The sequence below is a fragment of the Notamacropus eugenii genome, chromosome 5 (genome assembly GCF_028372415.1).
Source record: "Notamacropus eugenii isolate mMacEug1 chromosome 5, mMacEug1.pri_v2, whole genome shotgun sequence".
NCBI classification, from domain to species: domain Eukaryota; kingdom Metazoa; phylum Chordata; class Mammalia; order Diprotodontia; family Macropodidae; genus Notamacropus; species Notamacropus eugenii.
In genome coordinates this window covers 237,479,988-237,498,512 of record NC_092876.1, presented here as the reverse complement: position 1 = coordinate 237,498,512, position 18,525 = coordinate 237,479,988, and the positions used below count along the sequence as shown (strand labels likewise).

The 18,525-nt window shown below is 34.9% G+C and overlaps 1 protein-coding gene across 4 annotated transcripts in view; it reads left to right on the top strand.

Moving 5' to 3' along the window:
* Nucleotides 1-18,525, top strand: part of ATF2 (activating transcription factor 2) — a 124,845-nt gene that overhangs the window by 19,770 nt on the left and 86,550 nt on the right. For 2 of the 4 annotated variants that reach the window (XM_072612381.1, XM_072612383.1), the window contains exon 2: nt 5,894-5,967. The exons of the other annotated variants lie outside the window; for them this stretch is intronic. In XM_072612381.1, the coding sequence (XP_072468482.1) occupies nt 5,936-5,967 (32 nt within the window). In that variant the 5' untranslated portion in view covers nt 5,894-5,935. The remainder of the gene's footprint in view (nt 1-5,893; nt 5,968-18,525) is intronic. 4 annotated transcript variants of the gene reach the window in all.

Sequence of the window (18,525 nt, the reverse complement as noted above, 5' to 3'; positions counted from 1 at the left end):
AACACATTTTGACGTTCGTCATGTTGCATAGAAGAATTAAAAAGAACGGGAGAAAGCTTGAATAAAATTAAACAAAAGCAAATATAACAAAGGAGGAAACAGTCTGCTTCCTTCTGCATTCCAACTCCATTGTTCTTTCTCTGCATGTGGATGGAGTTTTGCATCATGAGTCCTTTGGAAATGTTTTAGGTTTCCTGCATTTCTGTGAAGGACTGAGTCTATCAAAAATTCAAACACTGTGGCTGTTACTGTGTATAATGTTCTCCTGGTTCTGCTCACTTCAATCAATATCAGTTCGTGGTCTTTCCAGGTTTTTCTAAAGTCTGCCTGTTCGTCATTTCTTATAGCACAATAGTGTTCCATTATATTCATGTACCGCAAAAAGAGCTGCTATAAATATTTTTATACATGAGGGTCCTTTCCCCATTTTTGTGATCTCTTTGGGATACAGCCCTAGAAGTAGTATTGCTAGGCCAAAGGGCATGCACATTTTTAATAGCTCTTTGGGCATTGCTCTCCAGAATGGTTGGATCAGCTCCACCAACGATGATTTAGTGTTTCAACTCTCCCATATTTTCTCCAGCATGTATCATTTTCCTGTTTTGTCATGTTAGCCAATCTGATAGGTGTGATGTAGTATCTCAGAGTTGTTTTGATTTAAATCTTTCTAATCAATAGTGATTTAGAGCATTTTTTCATATGACTATAGATAGCTTTAATTTCTTCCTCTAAAAACTGCCTGTTCATATCCTTTGACCTTTTATCATTTGGGGAATGACTTGTATTCCTGTAAATTTGACTATCACAGGGTAGTTGTAAAAACTTTTCCCCAGTTTTCTACTTCCTTCCTAATCTTGGTTGCATTGACTTTGTGCAAAAACTTTTCAATTTAATGTGATCAAAATTATCCATTTTGCATTTCATAATTTTCTCTATCTCTTGTTTGATCATAAATTTGTCATTCTTCCATTCTCCATAGATTTGATAAACTATTCCTTGCTCCCTTTAATTTGCTTATAGTATCAGCTCAAAAACTTAAGTTTCTTAAAGGCAGCATTTTCTATAGTCAAATATCTACCTATGAAAAAATATTTTAAGAAACTTGCTATTTCCTTTCATTCTTCCATCTCTGAGCGTGTCCTTGCTATTGTATGTTTTCTGCAATGCAATCTCTTTCAAGTACTATGTTAACACATTTTTACCTTAGGTCATTGTTTTCCTTTTCAACTAATATTTACTTATTGATGATGATAAATATCTTAGTTATTGTTAAGAATAAGTTAATATACTTAGAGTTTTACTTGAAATTTAAACTCTTATTTGAAAATATATTTAACTATATAGGTCAGCCTAGCAGGTAACTATGGAAATCTCAGATTTCAGAGGGGATCTGTGTGAAAGGAAAAGTGGATTTCCAGATATATCTGTGTAACCAGGCAACATGGGGAATCACAGGGAACACTGCATTCATGGTCAGGAGACCTGGGTCCTCAGGTCACAAATTTAGAGCTAGAAGGGACCTCAGTGGTCATTTAGTCCAACTCCCCACTGATGTTATTAGATGAGAAAAGTAAGGCCCAAAGAGGTTAAGTATGTGCCAAAGGCCATACATATAGTAAACGGCTAAGCTGAGGTTCAAATCTAGGCCTTCTTTCTCTGGCACTCTATCCACTGTGCAGTGCTACCTTTCTCCAACTGTGCCACAAACTTCTCTTGATATGTCAGTTAAACTTGGTGGTTTTCTGTTCCTTTTACTAGATTCCTAGGGTCTTTTTCAGCTTTTCATTTCTATGATCCTATGTTAATCACTGAGGACAGCATAAGATTTCCTTTTAGTCCATGTAAGTGATAAAATTCACCAATTTTATTTCACAATATACCTCTAATTCGGTCACAATATACCTCTAATTCGGTCACCAAAATGGAAACTTGTGCTTTAAAGTTTTCTTAGTCCCATAAATATAGATCCTTGATTTTCCTATATTTGTAACTAAAATAGATGTGTCAGACAATGAAGTATAAAGTAGGACTTTTAAAATTAAGTTTTTGGTTTGACAAGTAAAAGATTTTGTATTTGGCAGTAGAATTTCGCAACTAAAATTATAGAAAAATCCCAGTGCTAGACACGTGTTTCAATGAGGTCAATGACAAAAAGGCCCCCATATGCACCAAAATATTTATAGCAGCGATTTTTATGGTAGCAAAGAACTGGAAATAAAATAGATACCATTCAACTTAGGGAATGGAATTTGGGGAAAGTTGTATGTTTGGGAAATACACAAGTTGTGAAACAAGAATGTAATGGAATATTACTGTACTGTTAGAAATGATAACTAACGAATGTCTATGAATAAGGGAAGAATGGGAAGACATGAACTGATGTAAAGTGAATTAAGCAGAACCAAGTAAAATACATCTACTAAACACTGACTATGACAACATAAGTGGAAAGAAGAGCAATAATAATAATGTAATGCCTGGCACATAATAGGCAGTATATAAATGTTAACTATTAATAGTCATAAAAGTTGGTAAATTGCTTTATATATGCCAACTTATTTGATCCTCAAAGCAACCCTTGAAGTAATTGCTATTATCCTGATTTTACAGATGAGAAAACTGTGACTGAGAGAGGTTAAGTGACTTGCCCAGAGTTAGACAGCTAGTAAGTGTGTGAGGCAGGATTTCAATTCAGGACATCCTGGCTTCAGGCCTAATACTCTATCCACTGAACCACTTAGCTGCCACAGCAGTTGAAACTTAATGCTTTGAAATTATAATGACCAAGGTTGGCCCCAAACAAAAGATAGAAGTTGCCTTCCCTCACTTCTTATGGAGCTATACATATATTGTCAGTTTCCATATGTTGGTTTTGCTTAACTCTGTTTTGTTTGTTCTTGAAAGGAATTGCTGGGAAGTACAGGTAATGTAAAAAAGAAAATATTGATACAGATTTATTAAATTAAAAAAGCTGCTTTTACAAAAACTCTTTAATTACAGGCGTTTTAAAACCCTCACTTTGGGACTGAAATATTTTGAAGAGAAAGGATTCAATTTAAGGTCCAAATTTTAACTGTATATGCATTTTTTTCCCCCATACGTAGTTAATTAATTAACATTCTGATAAGATAATAATTGTGTCTTGGCTCCATGACCTACTTTGAAGTGTCTTTCTCCCCCATCACCATTTTCCTGCTCTGCCTTGTTCTCAAATACTACTTAAGGCCATTGTTGTTTACAGTATATACATATATGTGTGTGTGTGTGTGTGTGTGTATGTGTATATACACATACATATATATCATGTTGGTACTAAAGCAAGAGTGCACGTTTTTGTTTTTTTACTTTATTTTTCTATAGTATGTCCTTTTTATTTTTCTTTTTTAAAAAATTTATTTTTATTTTAGTTTTCAACATTTATTTCCATGAGATTTTGAGTTTTAAGTTTTCTCCCTTTCCTTCCCTGTCCTCCTCCCCAAGCAGTCTGATATAGGCTCTGCATATATATTCCTATCAAACATATTTTCACATTAGTCATATTGTATAAAAAAGAATTGTAACCAGTGGGAGGAACCACAAGAAAGAAGAAACAAAACAACAAAAAAAGAGAGCAAATAGTGTGCTTCCATCTACATTCAGATCCCATAGTTCTTTCTCTGGATGTGGATGATATTTTCCATCACTGTCTTTTGGAGTTGTCTTAGATATCCTTGCATTGCTGAGAAGAGCTAAATCTATCAAAGTCAGTCATCCAAACAATGTGGCTATTACTGTGTACAGTGTTCTTCTGGTTCTGCTCACTGTTTTTTGTTTTTAGTTCTGTTATGTAATGGCAGTTTTGCTGTCAGAGGTACCTTTTAGTCCCCAAAATTCTTAGGTTCTATGCAGTGGTATGAAATAGATTTATTTTTTAGAGGTTTTATAGAGGTTTTGTTGTTCAGTCATTTTTTTTTGTTGTTGTTGTTGTTGTGTCCAACTCGGTTGTGATCCGATTTGGGATCTACAAACATTAGAGTGGTTTGCCTTTTCCTTCTCCACCTCATTTTACAGATGAGGAAATGGTGACAAACAAGATTAAGTGACTTGAAAAGGGTCACATAGCTGTTTAGTATCTGAGGCAGGATTTGAACTCACGAAGAGGAGTCTCCAGGCCCAGCAGACAATCCAGTGTGCTACCTAGCTGTCCCTGTTATATAGAGTGCTATGCTTAAAATAATGTTTACAAGTTCCATTTTCCTAGTAAAAAGTGCTTTTGCTCACTTTACCTTTGTGAAAATTTTATTCTTTCTTTGAATAATTTTTGAAATTTTTAATAATTTATTATTTTCTTAAAAGGATTTTTTGAAACCTGTCACATTACTTATTTTTATAATCTCTGTATTTGATTGAAAGCTAATTAGATTTGGAGTCAGAGGACGTGAATCTATGTGACATTGGTCTTAACTTCCCTGAGTTTGAGTTTTATCTGTAAAATGATTATTTTCCAAAATCCTTTCCATTTCTAGATCCTGTGATCCTGATATATGACCAGATGACAATTTTTTCTGATTGTCATATAATAATAATACTTTAGTTACAAGTTACCCGCATGATAGTTTGTTAGGTTTCATCATCTCGTGTTGTAGTAATTTCCTTTAATGAATTTAATTCATTTAACATGAGTTTTTGCTATAGACAATCCTCACAACCCTATTGTTATAGGACTGTTTTCTTTGACAGATGAAGAAACAGAGACTCAGAAATGAATTATCTTCTTTAAAGTTATACAGCTAATAACATAATTAACATTTGAACCCAGTTTTATTTTTCTTCTAAAGGCAGTGTCCTTTCCTTTAACTATTACTGCCCCCTACACTATTAGAATAAGAAAAACTCCTGTCCCTAAAGAAACTTATTCTTAAACATAAATTAAATTGTTCATAATCAAAAAGCTGTGATCATTTGTGGTTTTGTACAAATATATAATTATTAGATTAAGTCAAGGGTTGGCAGTGTTTTTGGAAGGTGACCAAATGGAGGAACCAAGTTTTTGACCCTGGTTTCCTGTTATGGCAGGAAGGAAAAATGTTAGCATTAGCAGTTAGCATAGAACACTTGGGAATGCTAGTCTGGTCAAAAATTCCTCCTTTTTCCAACCTCTCTCATATTTCACCAGTCAATTCAGAACTCTACTAAGTATATGCATTTAGCTCTTAGAACCTTATCTGAGTAATCCATAATGTGTATAGTTGTGTTAATTACTTTAATTCTTTAATAAGTAAGACTTATATTTCTTAGAATGTGAGCAGATAGAAGTGAAGAGAAACACCATAGTATGGTAGAAAGAGCATTGGCTCCAACACTGGAATCTGGGAATCTGAGTTCAAATCCTGATTTTGTCCCTTCTTTATGTGACCTTGACGTCACTTAACATCTTTGGGTTACACTGTTTCTTCATCTGTAAAAAGGGAATTGAAGGTATCTTCCAGTTCTAAATCTATAGTCCTACAGTTTGTGAGATAGCTAAAAGAGATTTAATTGTCATTTCTTGCATGAGAATTTTCATCCAAGAAACTACTTCTCAATTTCTTCAACCCTGTTTTCCTGCTCTTTCAGAGATCTCCTTTTACTCACCAATTTCTCCAGAATAACCTTTTGTTTATACTAGGCATTCTTAAGTGATGTGTTCCAGTCTTGGAGACCCAAAAAACTATGAAAATCCTCAATGATATATCATAAATTTAAGAATTATTGGCAGGGTAGGTGATTCATTTGTTTTCTAGTAATTTTGGTTGAAATAAGATAGTTGTCAACCGTATTTCATGGTTGTTCTAGGTATTTGTAGTTTGCTCCTCCCCTAGTGTTTCAGTCTGGTTTTTTTTTTTTAACATTTCAAAACCATTTTGTTTTTCAGTATCCTTGCCATGAAAAGTGGATGCGATAAGTTGTTTGCCTTATGAAATTCAAGTTACACCTGAATTCTGCCAGGTATATATTTAGTACTGTTAAGTAAATTTTTGTTTAAAATATTAAAGATGGTTATAATGTGCAGAACATTTTTTATTCTTTTTCTGTGAGTATAATTGTTTTTAAGTAGTGTTAGGAAGGACACATGATTTGTCAGGAATTTTGCCAACATTTATTTGTGTTTACAACTGCCATTACAAATTCATTCAGTTTACAAATTTGTTTAAAAAAATCAGTGTTACTACTTTTTAGTTTTGGTTAACTAATTTGTATACTATGGTAGTAATAGAAAAGGCTGCTATATTTCTTAAATTGTAAGCAGATATAAGTGAAGTATAGTACAGTGGAAAGAGTGTTTTTGAACATTCATTTTCATCCTTTTGTGAACCAATTCCTCATAGAGAAAACATGTTTTAAAGTTCCATTAGTGTATGTTTAAAATATGTACCTCACTCAACTCCAGTTATTTGCCAAAATCTATATTTTAAGTAGCACAAGTTTTTCTTTGATTTTTGCTATTTTAGTTGTCATATACTTATCCAAGACATCTAGGCATAGAGTTATTTGGACTTCCCTGTTCCTCTTATCAATAAGAATGAAGAATCAATATAAAGTGCGTTGGAAAAACATTAAATGTTTTTTGGATTTTGTTTTTTGTTTTGGTTTATCTGAAGTGTTACGAAGAAATTTTAGAGACCTGAAAAGGTCCTATAAAATATTCTTGATCAGAATCTATTCTATGTGAGTGAGTAGTAGGATAAGTAGTACTAAATGGGGCTTTAATTACATAGTTAAAGCAGAAAACATTATAGATGTGCTCTTAAAAAGGAATCTGAGAATTTAAGATTCAGTTTTGTTGGTTCATTCGTTTTTCATTTATGCCTGACTCTTCATGAACTCATTTGGGATTTTCTTGGGAAAGATACTAGAGTGGTTTGCCATTTCCTTTTCTAGCTCATTTTATAGATGAGGAGCTGAGGCTAACATGGTTTAAATGACTTGCCCCAGGCTCACACAGCTAGTAAGTATCTGAGGTTGTATTTGAACTCATAAGAGGAATCTTCCTGACTCCAGACCCATTGCTCTATCTTCCATGCCATGTCTAGGTTTCAGTTTAGGAAACTGCTATCTGTCCTCTCTGACACAGCCATTCCTGTTTTCTTACCTTTATCTATACCTTGAATGTATTGGGTATGAGAGGTATCCAGTAGCTGGGAGATTGCAGTAAGGTCCCTCATTTAGACGTTTGCAAATGCAAAAAAGTGGGCTAGTAGTACTAACAATCTCTGAAAGAAAAGGTAGAGGAAAGCAGAATTCTAGATCTGTTGCTAATTATGTATGTGACCTTGAATAAGATTCTTAACTTTTTTAAGCTTCAGTGACCTCATCTGTAAAGCAAGGTTGGACTAGATCTTTAAAATGCTGTGAAATGACAGACAGAAGGGAAATTGAAAAGTGAAAATTCAGTCTGACATATCTTTTAGATACTTATTATGTGAAAAGTACTACAGAAAGAAAACTTGTGTGGATTTTATAGGAACAAAAACATTTAGGAGACTTTTAAATTTAAATGTCAAGGCAGAGAACTTCTATTAATCTATATTTTCAGTATTTCTATTTAATTTTTTAAGTCTTTATATTATTTTAAGCCTATTATTCTAAAATAAGGAATTGGAAATAATGGCAAGACACACTACTTAGTTGTATCTGCTAACAGCAATACACTTCTGTGAAGCATACCTTTAAATGATAGCATATTGTTGTACTTTTCAAACATAGATTACCTTTCTCCTGTGGAACACCTGGCTCCACTAGAATTTCATGATTATGGGAATTGAAGAGCCTTGAGTGATCATTTGACTTTAGAGCCATAACCCAGACTTAAAAAAGAATACTTTAAAAGATCTCCAGAGCAGACATTTCATAATCTCAGTAATTTCTTCTAGTACTTCATACATGTTCATAAACTTCATTTTTGTCTAGCCCAAGTCTTGTCTAACTCATCTTGTAACACAACTGTATTAAAATTTTAGCTTTCAAGTGAAGATTAATAGTGATCCCTGTGTTTTGTGCTTTTTTAAAAGGTATGTTAATCCTTTATGTGTTGAAGTCATATCTTCGTTAACTACCTCTCTTCTGGTTGTGTTTCTTTGGACACTTTGTACTTTATCAGGGTCCTTAAACTGTAATGCCCAGAACTGAGAGCAGTATCTCAGATACTTTCTAACTAAGACAGACTACAGAAATGTTTTAAAACAAAGGAGTTAGAAGAGGAGAATTGTATTGATAATGTTGATTGTAGGAATTATCAGTCCTGGAAGCAAATGAATTAAATGGAAAAAATTTATTAAGCTGATGTTATGTCCCAGGCATTGTGCTAAGTGCTGGGGAAACAATTACAAAAAGAAGCTGGCTCCCTCCTCTCAGGAAATTTATATGTGTTATTTTCCCCCATTAGAATTGTAAATTTGCTGAAAACAGGGATTGAGTCTGGAAACTGGACAAAGAAGACAGTTTTGATCTGGGGAATTATAGAAATGATGAATTGGTACACATGACATGCCTTTCCATAAGTAATGATATTGTTTTGCTCAGTGCATGTAGAGGAACAAATTAAAAGTGGGGGTAGAAACAGATTAATGGGAAGGTGACCTGGGTGGACAGCATAATGGAATGTGAAGGCAGATAAGAGGCTAGTATAATGAGTCAGCCAATAGATTTGGTATCCTAGTTTATACTCAGTTACCAGTTAACTTGGTTTGGCCTTAGAGTGGGAGCTTTGAAGAGGAGTGAATTTACTTTCCCAGAGTCTGAGAACATGAAAGTAATTTGTGAGGTTTTTGTTTGTTGTTATTTTTCCAAATCAGTTGCGATTCAGGCTCTATTTTAATTGAGTCCTCACATTTTTTTTTCTCTAATGATAAGTCAGAGTAGGGTCTTCAACCAGTGTGTTTGAAGAACATGTTCTTCAAGTTAGCCCTGACAGGTTTTTGTTGTAAACCAAGCTTTCTCTCTAGTTCTTTCGCTGTGTGGAACTGCAGAGAAAGCTTGGAACAGCTAATTCTGTTCATGAACTTGATATCCCTCTTTCCTCATACAACCTTCCTCTAGTTAGGTCAGGATTTTGCTTGAGCATTGGTGTTATATATCTCTTTATCATGAATGCACCCCTCTCTTTATCATGAATGCACCCCTCTTCTTCCCCCCACCCCCAGCTTCCTTTTATATTTTTTAAAAAAATATCTCACTGTAGATTGTAAGCACCTCAAGGGCAGAGACTTTCTTGGGGGGAAGGAGTAGAGTTATTCTTAGTGTTTAGCACTGTGCCTGGTACATTGTAGGTGCTTAATAAATATTTGTTGATTGATTAAAATGCCACAAAAGCAATATCAATATAAATTGTAATTTGTGACAGCATGTAGGATTTTTTGCTATCTGCAAACGTTTCCTTATTGTATTTTTCTTAGTGATTTCAGAGATAATTAAGCAATTATATAGTTAAACAATTAAACAAAATAATTAAATGATAAGATTTAAGTGGGGTAATTACAACTGCCTACATATTTGAATACTGTAAGTACAAAATAGATACTCTATCAGAATGAGCATAAAACAAAAATTTACTGAGTGACTTCCCTGTAAAGAAAAACCAAGTATGATTAAGAAATGTGAAATATATTAGTAATGTTATTAATTATTAAGGGATTATTATATACCACTAATTATATAGTGGTACCAGTTTTAGAATTTAAAGACTAGTCACAGAAAATAAAGCTGCAAAAGACCTTAGTGATACTGCAAAAACATTTTAGAGAATAAGACCTTACTCTACCAGGATCCTGCTGTTGTATCGTAAAATTTCTTTAGATAATTTCCCACATAATTTAGCAACAAAACATATGTCAGTCATGTCATTAGTTGTCTACCAATATAATGGCATCTTAAATAATAGGAAGATTGTTGGTTGGAGGAAAAGAAAATATTTTTTCTTCCACATTCCTATAATTAAGTGTCATATAACTTGTAAAAACAGAGGACTTTTTTTTTTTAAACCAATAACTTTATACCTCTTGGCGATCTCATTACCTCCCGCAGTTCATTTACTGTCTCTACTCAAATAACTCCTTGCTCTAGCATCTTTCTGAAGTTCCAGTTCACATTAACTAACAATTATTTGTTGGAAAGCATTAACTAGATTTCCCACAGGTATCTCAAACTCTGGACTTCCAAAATGAAACTCATTATTTTGCAAAACTTGTCCTTCTTTCAGTTGCCCTGTTTCTGTTAAAGTCACTGTAGTTCTTCAAATCACCCAGGTTCACTGCCTTGATGTCAAACTCCCTTATCCCCCGTATCCATTCAACTGCTACATCTTGTCGTTTCTGCTTGTGCATCTCTCTCATCTGTTCCCTTTTTTGAAGTCGCGTGGCTAACACTCAAGACCAACCAGCCCTTCATCATGTTTCTCTATAACAGGGGTTCTTAACCTTTTTTATGTCATGGACCCCATATGATGATCTATTGACTGCTACTTAGAATAAGGTTGTTAAATATATGAAGTAATTAATCAATTTTGTTTTAAAACAATTACTAGTATTTTTTAAAACAAGTTCATGAACCTCAGGTTAAGATCTATTGCCCTAGAATATTATAATGGTTATCTAATTGGACCGTTTTCATAATCTCTCATCTGTTCATTCTCCATATAGCTTCTAATATAGTCATCCTAAAGCATAGCTAATGTTATTCTTCCTGCTCAAGAGCCATTGTTGATTCCCTATTGTATCTAGTATAATAAAAATTCCTTAGCTTATTTTATTAAGCTCTTCACAGTGTGGCATTATTTCTCCTCTCCAGACATTTCTTTTTTTCCCTTTTTTTTAATTTGTTAATTTGTTTTCCATTTTCTACCCATTACTTTCATTTATCTTAGATTTTTTCCCCCTCCTCCCATCTTACCCCCTCCCTCCCCGAGACGGCATGCACTCTTAATATAGGTTCTACACATACATTCTTACTAAATACATTTTCACCTTAGTCATGTTGCATAGAAGAATTAAAATTAATGGGAGAAACCATGAAAACAAAACATAACACGAGAAAATGGTCTGCTTCATTCTGCGATCCAATTCCATAGTTCTTTCTCTGGATGTGGTAGGTATTTTGTCTTGAGTTCATTGGGAATTTTTTAGGTCCTTACATTGCTGTGAAGGGCTAGGTCTACCAGAAAAATTCCTTGAGCACTGTGGTTGTTGCTGTGTACAAAGTTCTCCTGGTTCTGCTCCTTTCACTCAGCATCAGTTCATGTAGGTCCTTCTAGGCCTCTCTGAAGTGTCCAGACTTATTTCATATTATTCCCTTTTACACACTTTCAGATAAATTGACCTACTTGTGGGGGGTCTAGGAATTTCGTCTCCTACCACCTCCACCTCATCTTTGCTTTTTGGCTTCATTCAAGTTTCAACTTCTCCTTTCCTGATTACCTTAGTTACTAGTGCTTTCTACATCCTCAGAAAAGTGTGTGTGTGTGTGTATACATATACATTTGTATTTTCAACTTTTTTATGAGACATCTTTATATACCATGTCTTTATGTATAACCCTTCTAGTCAGTATAAATGCTGAGCCCTAGAATCAGTCCTAGTTCTTGAACTACTTAGCTGTATTACCTGCATTTCCAGACTCTAAGTGTTCTTTATACTATTTCATGTTTCTTTTTTCTTGTGGACTAAGTGGAAAAAAATAAGAGTTCAGTGACAGATTAATTTGTAATTTGAGGAAGCCAGGAGTTAATTTGTTGGTGTGTATTAGTAGGGGAAAGAATTTTCTGACAATGTATTTGGGACTGTCTCTCCCTGCCCCTTTTCCCTTTCCTCATCCAGTTGTAGTCAAGATTTTTCTCATTCGCATGTATGAAGACATTGCACACATTAAATTTCCAGAAAACAAAGTCAGGAAGGTTAGCCAATTTTTAACATGCTAGAAATAGGGCTAAAACAAAAGCACCTTAAGTTTGGCAGGTAAGTTGATCCAGGATTTATTCAACAACTGCTGTTGGGGAATTTCTGTCATCCTCTGAATAGAATTCCAACCAGAAATTTAGCCGTCTTAACTATTTATACAGCCAAATAAACAAGTTGGTAAATAGTAGTTATAAGCACAGTTAAGAAAAGATTAGAGGAATAAAGTCTTAGATGGAATAATGTAACCTATTATAGTTACAGTAATTAAGAAAACAGTTATTAAGAAAACATTTTGCATATGTGCTTGCTTATACAAAATGGAGGACGGTGTCCAACATGGAATGATGTTCAAAAAAGACCCCTACGGACTAGAAAGATCGGTAGAAATCAGTAAGATGAAATTTAGTGAGGTTGGAACCTGAGAGAACTATGTTCGAGTCAGAGAAAGAAGTTGGAGCTGATCACTGAAGAGCATAAACCTTTTCATGGTTGGGAATGGGACTGGTGATAGGAGAAATAGATGAGTATGGCTGCTGAGACAGGTCACAGTTAGACTGAAGAGGCTGTGACTTGGACTAGGCTGAAGAGATAGCAAAAGTTGTGCCAACAGTCTCTAAGTGAATCTGAGCTCAGGACTTTCCTGGCTTTGAGGGCATTGCCATTGTATTTATCCTGAGCAAGGCCAGTGATAGGATCTAACCATCCCCTAACTTTTCTATTGTTCTTTAAGCAAACATGAAGCTTATATAGACTTTTGAAGTATTTGGCTACTGACAGCTACCAGGGCAAAGCGATAGGATAAATGTGTTAAAAACCCAAAGATACAAAGTCATGGTTTGAGTCCATGCAGGATCATGGGATCATTGATTTTACAATTAAAGGAAACTTAATAATCATCTATTCCAACACTTCTTTTGTAGTTGAGCAAATTTAGGCCTAGCCAAAGAAATGATTTTGCCCAAAGTTAAGAGCAAGCAGAACAGTATTCAAGCCATCTGATGAAAGTCCAATACAGACAATTCTTGCTTTATGTAAATGCGCTTTACTCGTAAATTTGACTTTGCAGTAAAGAATTCTGAAAGAAATCTACATTCCAATTTTGATTTAAAAATCATGCTGGATTTTATGCAGGTGTCAGGAGAGGCTGCTAGTACAGATATGGAAGCAGCAAAGAAATTCCCAGAGTTCCTGCAAAAAATAATAGATGAAGGTCCCTACTTGCCAGAACAAATTTTTATAATGTACTTGAAACAAGCCTATTTAATCAAAGAATGCCATCTCAAACCCATATCTTAGTGGAGGAAAAAACGGTACTGGGGAACATAGCTTAGAAAAATAGTTACTCTTCTGCTTGAAGGAAATGCATTTGGGACTTGTGAATTAAAATTTTACTGTTCTTATGCACCACTCAGAAAATCTCAGGGTATTGAAAGGGATCAGCAAGGCAACACTACCATTGCATTATTTCACTAACCCTAAGGCTTGGGTAAACCTTTATCATCTTTGAACAATGATTTATGCACTGCTTATTACCTAAGTGGAGAAATTTTGTAATAATAATAGAATTCCTTTCAGAATTCTACTCATTTTGAGTAATGCTCCAGGTCACCCTCCCCATCTGGATGAATTTAATGAAAATGTAAAGTGGTCTACCTTTCCCCTTAACACTACCTCATTATTAACCTTTGTATCAGGGATTGCAGTGTTAAGGCATATTATTTACTCACTACATTTATCCAGGCAGTATCAGCTTAGAATGCAGATAAGGACTTGACATTGAGAGATTTCTGGAAGTCCTGTAATATTTACCATGCAATCCTAAATATTGCTAAAATATGGCAGGATGTAACAGAAACATTGTATGAAGAAAGTTTGGAGAAAAGTATGTTTCAGTTCAGTACTGATTTTCATGGATTTGACAGACAAATTGAAGAAGTGAGTAAACAAGACTGTAAAATTAATGCAAGATTTGAAGCTAGAAATAGATGAGAGTGATGTGAAAGAGTTGATTGAGTCTCATGGAGAAGAATTATTAAAGAGGATGAGTGAGCTGCTAGCTGCAAAGAGTGCAGAAGAGGAAAGGGAAGCTGCAGAACCCTGAGACTGAACTAAAATGTTCAAGCGAAACAGTTGGCAGAAACATTTCATCATTTGAGTGGTTTTATTTTCTTGTATTGAAAAGATGAATCCAAAAACTTCAGTTTTTTTTTTAAGTTCAGAGACTTGGTGAGTTTAATATTGCTTGCTGTCATCAGATATATGAGAAGAAAGAGAGCCACTGTCTAAACATCTCTCAATAGCTTCATTTTAAAAAGTTCGGCAGCAAACCACCAGTGATAAAGACTTGGGGAAGGGGCAACATACTGCATACCTATGTTAACCTTTCTGAGCAGTACTGTGATATTTTATCCTTAACTTTGCCTTTCATTTCATAATTTTGTTTCTTATCATGGTACAGTATTTAATATGTCTATATTTTAGTACTTTTTATGACTTGTGGGTGCTGTTGTTATATAGGCTAAGTGAAGTGGATCAGTAAGGGTATATTACAGAAAAATTTCTTTAGATTGTGGTCTGGTCCCCTTACAGAAAGTGAGAACTCTATATTTTTTTGCACCACATTACATCATCTCTTAAAACAATTGTTGTATAGAATGGGTTGTTGCATAACTGAATTAGATTACTGTTTGGTTTTTTTTGTTCTTGTCTTCCTCTTACCTACTTTCTTCAACTTCCAGGTTTTATTCCTTCTCTTCTCTGGCATTCCCTAAATTCCTGGATTCCTTCCTACTCCATCAGAATCCCTTCCTCTGTTGAATTGCTCTGGATTTGCCTTTATTCTAGTCTTTTCATTCAAGGACTCGTTCATATCTGTTATTTACATTGATATGAGAACTAAGGTCAGAATTATACATTTTCTTCAGGCTAAATTGACTGAATAGCTGGCTACCCTTTTTAGTAACATGTAATGTTCTCTTTAATTATTTTAGTATCCAAACTTCTTGTTTTCACACATTGTATGTAGCATTCCATTTGTTAATTGTGTGCAGTTGCAGCTACTATGTTGTCACTGTAACGCTGATAATGATTTATTGATAATTTGATAATAATATTATAATTTTGGTAGCAATGTGCCTTTAGAACATAATGTTTCCGAAGTTTTTCATGTTCTTATGTTGGTAAGATTATACAGTATGTTTAAAAAATCTTAGTGTAAGTTTTAAACTCTAAACTGTTAAAATTTAAAAGTGCATTAAGACCTTTGGGACACCTTGTATAATGATAGAAATTTAGTTGTCAGTATTATTATCCTAGGTAATGAGGCTAAGTTTTCATGTCTTTGCATGATAGTCCTAAAATTACAGGTGAGGTAAAACTTTAAACATTTCTCCCTGTAGAAATTTGTTGAATGTAGATGAATTCATCTACATTGGTTGGTTTTTGTTTTTGTTTTTTCTTTCAGCTTGTATCTTCTTTTTCTTAAATCATATCTATCTCTTCTAAAAGAACTTCAGCTTCATGTGGAATTCTGAAATACTGTTACTCTGTAAAGGAAATAGTAGTAGTAGTTTCCACTGTTGTGCGAACAGGAGGTGAAATAAGATTTAATGGGGATGACCTAACTAAAATCTCTTAGAAGTTTCTCAAAAACCAGCAATTAGATAAGTTTCTTGAAATTTTGAGGAAAATTAAGATGTATTGCTCTATTTTTGTTCACTTTACATATTTAGCATCATACTTTGTATAGGAATATTGAAATATAACTTGATTTATTCATATAATGATCATATTCTGTATATCATTTTTACGTAGGTGGTTGCAAATAGAATAACAGATTTAAGGAATGGAATGGATCTTAGGGGCCAGTGTGTCCCACTTCCTCAATTATAGAAGAAATCTTATAGAGGTGAAAATATGAAAAGGAAAGGATGACCAAAAGCTGTATATAAACAGGTCATGATAACAACTGCTTATTTGTTTTCTGGGTCCTACTATGAGGTACTACCCTCAGTAAGATAGGCATAGAAGATGGAGAAAGAAGGGCTGTGGGAAAGGGGGGAAGCTAAACATGAAAAGAACCCCAAATACCACTGCATGTAATAAATTCTTGTTATGATGTTTTAAATTGGCACCCACTGAACCCGAGGATGGTAACAGCACAAGGAAGTGTTTGCTAGAGAAGTTTGTGATCTAGGACACTTGTGACATCAAAAAATATTTATGAACATTTAATTCCCCCACAAAAATATATTGTATGACCTAAGACAGGATGAGTAGTCTCTCTAAGCATCAAATTTACTATACAACTTCATGCCCTCCCACAGAACATCTCTCTCTCTTTTTTTTTTTTTAACAATACAGCAATTTATTTAGATGCTTAAAATGAATACAAAGGGAAATAAAGATCACAAAATTATACATACTACAACAGTGTGTCATGTATTAGATGGTGTAAATGAATACACCATGTTGGTCAGAACATCTGTCTTTACTCCTAATAGGATTCATCAGTGGCACTCCCTCCTACCACCAAAACAGTCTCCCTTTTTTTACTCCTTTTTCAGTCCTTCTCTTTGGCTTCTCACCCTGTAGACACTTTTCTTGCTTAGACACCACAGGAGTCACCTTCTCATGCCAGCCTTCAACTTGACCAGAACATATCACACACTCTCCTCTTTCGTCCTGATTCCCTGCCTCCCATGCACTGTTTTACTTTATAATTTAATCCCACCAAAAAAAAAAAAATATTCCTTTACCTATAGGTAAGGTGCTACAATGTTCAGTTCGTTGCAAAATACTCCAGGTGCCTCGTCACCTGACTTCTATTTTCACACTTGTCTCCTTGTGTATATTTAGAAAGAAGTCTCTTCCTTGGCTCCGCTGTCAATTCTTGCTGACCTTTGTTGTTCTATCTCCATTCAGTCATTCCTCTGGCATTTCATATGTTTGGGATGTTCAAGAATCACATAGGCTCAGCATGGATGGACAGCAGGTCTGACTATGTGGGGTCATCAAAGAGTAGATGCCAGCTCTTTATGTCCCATTCCTAGCCTCCCCAGCCACTGACTTTTGATCAGCTGCTCCACAATGTAGATGTTTTCTCCTTGGCTGAAACTTATGTCCTTCCTTCTTCCCTCCAGCACCTGTGCATATAAACTAACTTTTTTCCCCCTAGTTTTCTAAGAATGTTTTAAATGCCTCTTTATTATCAAACATCCGTCTTTTTTCATTTATGGTTAAACTGAGAGTTGCAGGGTAGGTCACCTTGGGCTGCATATTGAGCTCTGTTGCTTTTTGGAGTTCATTATTTCACTCTCTCCTGTATTTTCTGATAGGTGCAGAATAGTTTTATTATTCAGATTTATTTTGTACTTGAAGCTCTTTCTCCTGTTCACTGCAGAATGTATTATTTCTTAATGGAGTTGTTAAGTTTAATCACTATATGTCTTGAAATTTGCAGCCTTAGGCTTTTTGGGGGTTTTGGGGTTTTTTTTTTTTTTCTGGGAGGTAACGTATTCTTTCAGTTGGCATTGTTTTCTCTGTTCGGAAGTCCTTGGCAGTTTTTTTGTTATTTCTTGCATTAAAGTGTTCAAGTTTTTTGAGTGATCTTGTTCTAGGAAATTTCTAATTTTTAAGTTGTCTCTACAAATTCTTTCTGTGAGATCAGTATGTATTGCTTATATACAGAGCATGTTTTCTTTTAATCTTATTGTTTTTTACCTTTTTTCTTCCAGATTGTCCTTCATTTCTGTGTATTTGCTTTCCTAATCAGTTGTCCTCTCTTCTGTTCCTTTGGTGAGACATAACACCATGAATTCAAGTTTTTTCTGTTTTGCCGAATATTTCTGCCATACAGGCCTTACTTTTCTTACAATCCTTATTTTTTATTTTAAAAGACTCACGAGCAACATGTTGTGGTTCCATATTCTCCTCAAATTCTTAGGGTCCTCTGCCTTATCAGGTATTGAATCATTTTCCTTTGTTTTACAGTACTTATAGATTCCAGAGCTCAGTTACTAGATCCACAGCCACATTTCTGTCCACTGTTAATGTTTCTTTTGGCTTATCTCCTTATGCTCAGTGTCTTTGCATTTTATTTGTCCTGAGATCTTTGATAATTTCAGTTTCTCCTCCCCTCTCCCCCCCACACTTTATTTCACCCTGTTGCTCACTTTATGACTCCCTCCCTTCTGCTGGTTGTTTCCTGATCTTCTCAGCCCTCTCCCACACTGGACAATTCAGTTTTGCCAGCTTAGGTCTGCCCCAAATGACTTTTGGGGGAACATAACTGGCCCCAATTGGATGCTACACTCTTTTCTTTCAAGCTTAGTGGAGTGCCATGTGATACAATTCAAACTCTCCCCCTCCCCCTGAATATTCTGCCCTGTTCCTTGTATTCCCCCAATTCTTTGACCCAGAAGTACAGAGCACTGTCCCACTGCTACTACTGCAGTCTGGCCAAATCTCTGCTATTTGGAGTTTGGATCTCCATGGTACTGGGAGGAGGTGGCATTTGGTGTAGAGTTGAGTTCTGATATGTCCTGTCAAAATTCTGTTGCAGCCCAGGATGCTGCCAGTGGCTCTGGTTTTCACAGCCTCAGCATGTTTCTTTAGT